This window comes from Chiloscyllium plagiosum, chromosome 3, assembly GCF_004010195.1.
Source record: "Chiloscyllium plagiosum isolate BGI_BamShark_2017 chromosome 3, ASM401019v2, whole genome shotgun sequence".
Classification (NCBI taxonomy): Eukaryota; Metazoa; Chordata; class Chondrichthyes; order Orectolobiformes; family Hemiscylliidae; genus Chiloscyllium; species Chiloscyllium plagiosum.
In genome coordinates this window covers 89,572,500-89,583,538 of record NC_057712.1, presented here as the reverse complement: position 1 = coordinate 89,583,538, position 11,039 = coordinate 89,572,500, and the positions used below count along the sequence as shown (strand labels likewise).

At 40.3% G+C, this 11,039-nt stretch overlaps 1 protein-coding gene across 1 annotated transcript in view; it reads right to left on the bottom strand.

Moving 5' to 3' along the window:
• Positions 1 to 1,430: 1,430 nt before the first annotated feature.
• tfap2d (transcription factor AP-2 delta (activating enhancer binding protein 2 delta)) overlaps positions 1,431 to 11,039 on the bottom strand; it is a 119,353-nt gene continuing 109,744 nt past the window's right edge. The window contains exons 7-8 of the mRNA XM_043687491.1: positions 4,197 to 4,310; positions 1,431 to 1,650 (exon numbers count right to left, since the gene is read on the bottom strand). Coding sequence (XP_043543426.1) covers positions 1,431 to 1,650; positions 4,197 to 4,310 — 334 coding nt within the window. The remainder of the gene's footprint in view (positions 1,651 to 4,196; positions 4,311 to 11,039) is intronic.

Here is an 11,039-nt window from a genome sequence, read left to right as displayed (position 1 = left end):
AAATGTCATAAGGTGCGAGCCTGTATTCTGAGGAAAAATTAAACTCAAAATATGAACCGTGCTTTTCCGCAGATACAGACCGAACAACTGATCATCCTCCTTTTATTTATTTTCTTCTTAATTTCTGTGCATCCTAATGTTTTGAAAATGTAAAATTAACATTTACTTAACAATCAAACTAGATACTCTAGTGATAAGCTGTAGTAGCTTTGTTTCCTTGCTCAAATTGGAAGGAGGAAACATGAAAACACAGAAATAGGATGAGCATTTGGCCTTCCAGCCATGGCAGCCTGCTTCACCATCAAATAAAATCATGTCTGAATTAATCTTGGCCTCACCTGCACTTTACTGCCTGTTTCCATAACCCTTTGACTTGCCTGATATTTAAGAATCTGCCTTGGTTATATTCAATGACTCAAATCAATTCAAAATTTTAATGAAGCTCTCATAATTTGAGATATTAATATTAAACCACAAAAGTCTTACTATCACACATATAACAATACAGCAAGGTGCACTGCAACCAAACTTCATTTTATCAAAAATGTAAACAATGCAAAAAAAAAGGGACAAACCAAAACAGAAAATGTGGAGAAACTCAGCAGGTCTGGCAGAATCCATGCAGTGAAAACAGAGTTAACATTTTGAGTCGTGTGACCTTCCTTCAGACCAGATCTCCTTATTTCAGATCTCTAGCATCCACAGCTCTTTGTTTTATTTTAAGGTAAAAAGCAATTTAACTCAAGCGCAGAGTGATCAGCCATGTGACATAAACAGTTTCATAAACCATGTTCTAGTTGGTCTGCCAAATTGAGAAATTTATCACACCACATGGTTCACTATGACAGCTTCTATTAATACATTTTGAGTAAGGAAACTAATTTGAGTGAGCAATTTGGCAGCTTTTGTTTCTCCACATTGACATGCTACATCATTTATATGACATACCAATAGAAATATAATGGGTGGCAAAACTAAAGAATTCTCTGTCACATCTTGATGAATGCCCACCAAACTGGTGGAAACTAGGTTAGAACTCAAATACACTGGGATCTGGTTGAAGCCAGTAGAACAGAAGATTTTTGGATGCTTTGGGGGGATTGGAGCCATCATATTTATGGGAGGCATGCAAACAAATTAGAAGAGATGGATAATGAGCAGGTTTCATGATACATCATGAAGACTATTATTTGAAAGGGAATACTGCACTTTAAAATCCAATGATTAAGTTGTTAAGTGTATCACTATAAACACTATATAAACAGCACAAATGTGTACTAAATGTTCCAGCATTGTAAAAGTAGTGACTCCAATGTTGAGCTTTTGTTGCCCTCTTTCCAGTGTTCCTACAAGAGGGAAAATAAAACCTGTTTAAAAGTGGACTTCAGCAGCAAGAAAGCTCTGGTGACTTAAAAGTTCATTTGCTGAGTTCATTCTGCCTTCTCAATTTTGCCATCTTTTTGAGATGACTCCAAGCTTTTCCGCAGTGAGGCTTTTTCAGCATTGCCATTACCCTGGCCATTCTCTGGTGAGCTTCCATTTTTAGTAACTGTGTGCTTATCCAGGTAGTTGAGCATTTCACTGAGGACAGTTTGGAAGCTGCTGAGGGCAGCGCAGATGGCAGGAGTACCAAATCCATGTGTGATCAGGCTGCATCAGATTTAAAAACAAGGAAGATTAATATTTATATTGAGTGTACTGGTGTAGAACAAATTTATTATTAGTATGGAATTATTAAAAATGCATCATCATAAATCACTTCAGAAGAAAAACTGAAAATATGGAGAGACTTGCATTTATACAATGCTTTTCACAATCACGAAATGTCTTAAAGCACTTTACCACCTACAAAGTACTTTTGCAATGTAGTATCTGTTATAAAGTAAGAAACACAATAGTTCATTTGTGCACATCTCACTCTGATAAATAGCAAATGTGATAGTGATCAGATAATCTATTGTAGTAAGGAAAGTTCCCAAGCTAATTAAAAAGAGGAGGTCCTTGATCAGAAAGTGTATTCACTGTAACTAACATTATAATTGAATAAATAGCTAGAACTTCTATTCATGACACTGGTGCCAAATCATCTTTACTTGACCCAGAGATAGAAGAAGATGTGCAGTTCCATCAGTACATATATCATTGGAGCCTTAGGAAGCTGCCACTTTAATACAATGACGCATCATTATTAGTCCACTGCATCAAATTACTGGGATGTTGGGAGTGTCCTTTGAGGAGAAATTAAAGAGACTGGATCTGCATTCTCTGAAGTTTAGAAGAATGAGACATATCATATAGAAACAAAGTTCTTCAAAGGGTAGACAAGTAAGCAGGAGAAGAGACATCTTGCAGAAAGAGAGATATTAATTGCTCAGATATTTCAGTAATGTGCTCTTTCTCTTGTCCTGAAAAGTTACCAAAGTACCTCTGCATTAACAGTTAGACCCTCTACTATTCCTTTGATTCCATTTTAAAGAATGTTTAAATTATTCAGCTAGCTTTCATATCAATGATGCAATGACATGCAAATTCAGAAACTGCTACTAAATTGATTAAAGTGCCGAACGTTAATACATTGATAAGTTTAAACCCCAGCACAACAATTGCCATATATTAATTTCTTATCCAAGTGTCACACATTTTCCCTTTCTTGGGAAGAAGATCTACTAATTCCAGTACTCCTACAAGGTTCACTTTTGGTGACCTCAGCTATGTTGGATGATCGTTGTTGATCATGAAGGAATGCTCATGGCTGCTGACTTCTGGGTAGTTGAGGTTCTGAACCCCCAGCTTCAAATTGTTATACCTTGGCACCTACCAGTGCAGTCTGACCTACCTGGCTTGTTGGCATGGTAATTGGTTTTGGTTTGAGGACATAGACATTTAGCAGACAGATACATATTCTGAAAAATGTGTTGCTAGAAAAGCGCAACAGGTCAGGCAGCATCCAAGGAGCAGGAGAATCGACGATTCGTGCATAAGCCCTTCTTCAGGCTTATGCCCGAAATGTCGATTCTCCTGCTCCTTGGATGCTGCCTGACCTGTTGCGCTTTTCCAGCAACACATTTTTCAGCTCTGATCTCCAGCATCTGCAGTCCTCACTTTCTCCCAGATACATATTCTGTCAGAGGTCACTGCAAATCCCTTGGGACTGAGCTTCATCACTTCTATTGAGCTGTGAGAGATGATTGTACAATAACACTGACCTTTGAAAGACAATATTTCACTGGTTTGAGCTTCCAGGAAATTTGAAAAACTGGTGATATTGACACTCTTTGGGGAGGCCTGGTCTCAATGTCTCGGAGATATGCTATCTCTTAGGATAGAAACAATTCCTCTGAACTTTCAACTGTAGTCCTGAAACTCCTCCTAGGCCTACCATTACCTGGTCCAATGACTTAAGCAAAGCAATTAGTTTCCTTTTCATGGCTGGGGCCCTAAAATTAGAATCTGTGTCCTCTTTTCCTAGGCTGTCCCTGCTTTGAGTATCCACTGTTGCTCACTTGAACTGGTTTGGTCATCATGTGGACTTTCCTCTGAATAATTCTCTAATCCACATAGATTACCAGTGAGTGCACTAGTGCTTGTGTGGAATAAAATAGATGATGGTGGAGAGTCCTTCTACAAATTGGGTCCTTCTGCTGTGTCTAGGTGCTCTGAAGTTATTAAGGGGAAAGATAAAAGGGGAAAGAGAAAAGCTGACACTGAGAAGTGACACATTAACAGACAGCAGTCTTCAGGATACAGCTTAAAGTTATGCACGTTGTTGCAGATTAGTTGTTTTGAACAAAGTTTTCAAAGTAACATGAAGACACCTTGCTCAGGCAAATTGGGTGCCATGTTTTCGTTACTAGTCTTGACTCTTCTGGAACACCAATCTTTAGGTCTTCTTGGTCCACCTGAGGATATGTTATCCATTTTCCAGCAGCTTCATGCTAAGTCCACCATAATGGATACAATATATATGGGGTTAGGTCACAGATTAGCCATGATCACAATAAATGGCGAAACAGGCTTAAAGGGTGAAGTAGTCAATTCCTGTCCTTGGGTTTCTTTGAAATTACAGAAGCAGATGATATAAAATGCATTAAAATATGTTCATACCAAAAGAAAAGTAACTGTTGCTGGTACAATGTCAGGTGACTAAGAATTTTAGTTGTCAGTTTGGTTGTAAACATGATAAGAGAAAGAAATACCTAAAATGTGTTAAATGTCTCTGAATATCAAGGTCTAGAATCGGGGTGGGTCTTGACGATCCAAGAGGTGATCTTTCCTGGCTTAATAGGTCTTGAAATTCCTTACAGATTTGCCTGCAACATAAAAAGAACATAAATTAGTAATGTGTTTAGTTTAATGTGGTTTATGCCCCTATTGTTAATTGGTAGCTTCCGAGAATATTGAAATTGGTGAAGTACACATAAAATTGAAATTCTCAGGAAGGCACATCAAACTGAGTTACCCAAACAAGATATTGTGTAAATCAAATGATGCCTTGGAGCTTCTCCCATTATAAGACAACGATCTCTTAATGACAACATACTGTCTCTATTCTTAAATATAGAAAGGGTAATACAATTATATATGGTATTCAATAGTGCTATCAAATGCTCAGCAACAACTTGCTCATTAATCATCAGTTTGAAGTCTGGTAGGGCCACCAAGCTTGTTACCTCATTACAGCCTTATTCCAAACATAGGCAAAGAAAGAACTCCAGGACTGAGGTGACAGTGACGGCCCCTGACATCAAAGCAGCATCAGTGTGGCATCAAATTGAATTGGGAAGAAACTCTCCACTGATTAAAGTTATGCCCTGCGCAAAGCAAGATGGCTGCAGTAGTTGGGGGTCAATCATCTTAGTCTTAGGACATCACTGCAGGAGCTGCTCAGGGTTGTGATCTCGGACCGACCATCTGCAGCTGTTTCATCAATTGCCTTCCCTCGATTGGAAGTGGAGCTGCTTGATGACCACTGCACAATGTTCAGCATTGTTCACCATCTTTTGGATAGTGACATAATCTGTGTTCATATGCTGCAAGACCCGAACAATACTCAGGCTTGGACTAATAAGTGTCAAGTAACATTTGTGCTACTCGATTGCCAGAGCTGAAGTACAATGACCATCTTCAACAAGAGAATACACAACCATCTCTCATAGAAACATAGGAAGAGGAGTTGGGTATTCAGACCCATGACCTTTTCCACCATTCAAGAGATCATGGCTGATCTATTGCCTAATTCCATATAGCTGCCTATGGCCCATATCTCTTAATACCTTTGCTTAACAAAAATGTATCTATCTCAGACTTAAAATTAATGACTGAGCCAGAAACCCCTACTATATGTGGAAGACAGTCCCAAAGATCGATCATCTTTTGTGTGTAGAAGTGCTTCCTAACATCTCTCCTGAATGGTCTGGCCCTAATTCTCATTCTATGACCCCTATTTCTGGAATCACTAACCAATGGAAATAATTTATCTTTACCTACCCTCTCTTTTCCTATTCATATCTTGAAGATTTTTTTGATGTTGAACGGCATTACCATTGTTGAATCTCCTACTATCAACATCCTGTGTCACCATTGACCAGAAACTGAAGTGGGAGAGCCATAGAAAGACTATGGCTCTAACAGCAGATCAGCGATTATAATTCTACATTGTCTAACTGACCTCCTGCCTCCCCATTGCCTTTAGGAAGTTCTTGGTGAGTTGTCACCTTGAAATGCTGCAGTCCTTCAGATGTAGGCACATCCATGGTTCCCGTTAGAAAGGAAGTTCCAGGAATTTGAGCAAGACATGTCGGGAGTATGATGGATACGGGGATGGGTGCATGCTTCAACAACACCCACAAAATTCAACCGCATTAAAGAAACTCCAATTGATTGGCACCTGAGCCATCCCTAATGCATGGCAACAGCAGTGCGTATCTTCTACAAAATGAAATGCATCAAATCAGTCAATATCCTCAAAAATCATCTTCTAAACCTGCATCAGCCATATGGAAACAACGCTGTCTTAGGTTTACACCTGAGCTACATACCATCCTGACATGGAACTAGTTTGCAGTCATTTCACTAACACTGGCTCAAAATACTGGAACTCTCTTCTTAACAGGAACCCTGCGTGTGCCCCACATCTGAAGGACTATAGCACTTCAAGACGACTGTTCACTAAGAACTTTCTAAAGGCAATTAGGGATAGGCACTTTATACCAGCTGAGTTAATGATAACTGAAAAAATTGCCATGATTTTAACCCTTCTATAGTAATATAAGGTGCTCAAGCCATTTTTTTCTTAATTTATTCTGCTTTTGAACCAATTTTTAAATTGTTTTGCCCTTGTTTAATTATCATGATTTGATTTGATTTATTATTGTCATAAGCACCAAGATACAGTGAAAAGGATTGTTTTGTGTGGCATTCTGGTTAAATCATACCTTACATAAATACATCAGGGTAATAGAACAGAATGCAGAATATAGTGTAACATCGACAGAGAAGGTACAGAGAAAGATCAATGCTAAAAGTGAGAGGTCAGTTCATTAGTCTGAAAACAGCAGGGAAGGGAGTGTTCTTGAATGTGTTGGTACAGGTTTTCAAACTTTTGTACCTTCTACAAGGTGGAAGAAGGTAGAAGAGAGTATAATTGTATGGGAGGAGTCCTTCATTATGTCGGCTGCTTTCCTGAGGCACCTGAAGGAGCAGATGGAGTCAATGGAAAGAAGGCTAGCTTTCATGATGGACTGGGCTGCAATCACAGCTGTCTTTAATTTGTTGTGGTCTTGGGTAGTGTAGTTACCACACCAAGCTGTGATGCATCTAGATAGGATGCTTTCTATGGTGCATTAATAAAAATTGAGAAGAGTCATTGTGGACATGTCAAATTTCCTTAGCCTTCTGAAGAAGTGGAGGATTTGGTGTGCTTTCTTGACTGGAGCATCAACATGGATGGACCAGGATAGATTGTTCGTGATATTTACTCCTAGAAACTTGAAGCTCTTGACCACCTCCACCTCAGTAGCGTTATTACAGACAGGGGTGTGTCCTCCACTGCACTTCCTGAAGTTGATGACCAGCTCCTTTGTTTCACTTAGATTGAGGCAGAGATTGTTGTCTTTAATACCATGACACTTGGCTGTCTATCTCTTTTCTGTATTTTGTCTCATTACTGTTTGAAATTTGTGGCGCTGGAAAAGCACAGCCGGTCAGGCAGCATCCGAGGAGTAGGAGAGTTGACGTTTCAGGTATAAGCCCTTTATCAGCAGGCCCCTTCTAATGAAGGGCTTATGCCCAAAACGTCAACTCTCCTGCTCCACGGATGCTGCCTGAATGCCTGTGCTTTTCCATCGCCACACTTTTCGACTCTGATCTCCAGCATCTGCAGTCATCACTTTCTCCTCCATTGTTTGAGATCTGACCAATTACAGTGGTATCATCAGCAAATTTGAAAATGGAGTTGGAGCTGAATTTGGTCAAACAGTCAAGATTTTATAAGGAGTCTCCTAAAGGGCTGAGTACGCAGCCTTGCGGGGCACCAATGTTGAGGAATATTGTGAAGGAGATGTTGTCACCTATCCTTACTGATTGTGAGTCAGTTGGGGGGGGGGGGGAATTGTGGGAACAGCATTTTCTCCTTTTTACAAGCTTACCTTTCTCATAAAGCCAGTATCTTTGCAGAGAAAGCCAGGAGGTGCAAGAGAATAAGGTTTAATTCAGCAAACACATTTTGTTTTCTCTATGAGAAATACCATTGGCCACTCAGTGTCTTTGCATTTCAGCTTAGTAAAGGTTTGGAAGCCAACATTTGGGGATTCTCTCTGTTTGAGGATCCCCTTGCTATTCTGTGGTGTAGATTTACAAGAATGCCACATGAGGTCATGAAGGTGGATTTTCCAAGGTCACTACCATTACCTCCCCCACAACCCTCCCAACACCCCTGCTAATGTGTGAGGATGCAAGCCACCCCACATCTTCCCTCCACTAATTTAACAGAGGGAGCAATGGCAATTGCTCGAGATTTTATTATTTGAAATAACATTATATGTAGGCTTTTGAACTGAGGTCCTCAGTCCATTGCATTGGGCATCTGGAATACTAGCCCAGTGACAACAACACAGCACCAAGACCTCCCCAACTCCTCCCCTCCAATCTTATAAGTGAATAAACATAATCAGGTTAGACAGTCCCTGGTGAGGCATTGTAATACGAAAAAAAAGGTTAATTGAAGCTTATTGAAATTAAATGAAAGCGTCGCTGTTGGGAATGGTAATTGCACTGAGCTGAGATTTCCACCCTTTCTTGAGAGGAAGTCCCACTTTAGGCAACTAATGGCTAATCAGATTGCTCGGGAGTCACTGCCTAGTCTAAAAATAATCCTCAAAACGGAAGGGTTTAGACTGACAGGAAAGTTTGTGAAGGGTGAGAAGGGACAAGTTGGGGGGAGGGGCGAAGCAGACAGGGTGCGGGAGTCCTGGAGGCACTCAAGGGCAGGGGATTCTCCAGAGAGGTTGTTGTAGACCCTAGCGTGTGATTCCCTCATGGTCTGACATCAGCCAATGTCGCTGAGGCTGCTGAATTTCCCAAATGCTGTGGTCCTCTCCAATCTGCAGGTAAAATGCTGCTGATGTACACCTCATTATTTGTTCAGTATGACTACAATCACTACAGCTACCTGATTGAGTCACTGTATTCACATGGTGCAGGCAAGCAGGTTGCTTTGATCTGGATGCGTTTGAGCATCTTGAATGCTGTTGGAACTGCACTCATCCAGCACATAGGGAGTATTCCACCACACTCCTGCCCTTTGCCATGCAGACAGGCTTTATTAATTAAGTGAATTAGTTACCTTCTGCAAATAATCTAAGCTCTTTCCAGCTCTTGTAGCTGCAGTAAGTACATGGATGGTCTAGATAAGTTTCTGGTCAATGGTAACCCCAGAATGCCCAGGAGTTTAACGGTGGGGCATAGTGTGAAAGTAACATCATTAAATATCAAGTGAAGTTTGTTTGATTTTCTTTTTAAAGCAAAATACTGTGAATGCTGGAAAATTGATTTATGGCAGACTCATGGCAGACTCAAAATGTTAACTCTGTTTCTTTCTTTGCAGAACCTGGTGCGTTTCTCCAGAATTCTCTGTGTTTGTTAGATTTTCTTATTAGAGATTGTCACTTTTGACTGTTATTTGTCCGTCCAGTAGCAGTGTGCCTATCTTTCATCCAATTTTACTTGAAAAATTTATCTCGGTCTTAGAAATAATATGTTACTCAAATAATATGCAACTTAGTGAGGCTCCTATCTTTTTGTGCAAGTGTCCTGTTAGCCTTTGTTTAGTCCCATTCAAACAGCGTATCCATTGGGCCTTGAGTGGTTAGTCCATAGTACAAAAGGAAGATTTACATTTATATGGTAGCTTTCTTAACCTCCAGATGTTCCACAGTGCTTTACAAACTATAACATGAAATGTGAGAAGCATAATAGCTAACATGCCTACAGCAAGTTCCCACAATCTGATAGTGATCAGATAATCTTTTTGAGATGACGATTGAACAGATAATTCTTGGACAGGGTACTGAAGATAACTCGCCTGCTGTTCTTTCTAATAGTATTACAGCACCTCCAAGTCATGGGAAACTTTTACATCCAGCTGAGAGAGCAGTCTGGCCCTTGATTTACTATTTTATGAGAAAAATGCCACTCCAGTCATGCAGCACACTTACAGTCCTGCATTTATATACCAGCCTGGATTATTGCACTCAAATCCTGGAATAGAGTTTGTATCCACAATCTTCTCACTCATATATAAGAGTGCTCCCAGTTGAACACTGCTGACTGCTGCCTCACAGCACTAGAGACCTGGGTTCAATTCCCGATTCAGGCGACTGACTGTGTGGAGTTTGCACATTCTCCCTGTGTCTGCGTGGGTTTCCTCCGGGTGCTCTGGTTTCCTCCCACAGTCCAAAAAAAATGTGCAGATTAGGTGAATTGGTCATGCTAAATTGCCCATAGTGTTAGATGCAGGGGTAAATGTAGGGGAATGGGTCTGGGTGGGTGTGCTTCGGTGGGTTGGTGTGGACTTGTTAGGCCGAAGGGCCTGTTTCCACACTGCAAATAATCTATTCTAATCTAATGATCTAGATACAAAAACAATTCTCCTCATTTGGCTCCATGAATTTCAGCATGAGTTGGAATCATAGAAAAGTCTCAGCATATCAAGAGACAATTTAGTTTATTGTGTCTGCAGTAGCTGAATAAACTAGCTGCCTGGTTTAATTGCAATTGGCATTACCTGCTTTGTAGTTCTGCAGGTTACAACGTTTCATGTCCAGATCTGAGTTCCCGTTAAATGAGTTGGGGGTTTCTGCAGCAACCACAAATTGAGCAGTAAATTTCAGATATCCACATCCTCTGGATGAAAAAGGATTTCCTATATCCACTCTAATCCTTCTACTAATCACCTTAAACCTGTGCCCCCTGGTAATTAACATCACTGCTAAGGGATCACCTGATGATGGAGCAGTGCTCTGAAAGCTAGTGCTTCCAAATAAACGTATTGGAATATAACCTGGAATTTTGTGATTTTTAACTTTGTCCACCCCAGTTCAACACTGGCACCTCCAAATCATGGCTAGAGGAATACGTCTTGTATATCCACTCTTTCAGTATATTATACATTTTAGTCAAATCACCCTTTAGTCTCCTCTGTTCTAAGAAAAGTAACCCTAGCTGATCCAAACACCTCTTGTACCTGCAAATATCAAATCCTGGCAAAAGTCTTGTAAATTTCCTTTACACTCTTCCGAGAACAATTATGCCCTTGCTGAAATTAATGACCAGAACTGTACACAATGCTGCAGCTTCTCACCCAAATAAGGAATAATATATCCCATATTCCTCCTCCACTACTTTGTTTCCTTGTCTCGCAACCTTTCGGGACATGAAGATATGCACTCCAAGGTCTCTCACTTTGACTACCACTCTGAATATCCTTGCTTTGTTTGCTCTCCCTGAATCCATAACCTCACACTTCTCCAGACCAAATTCCA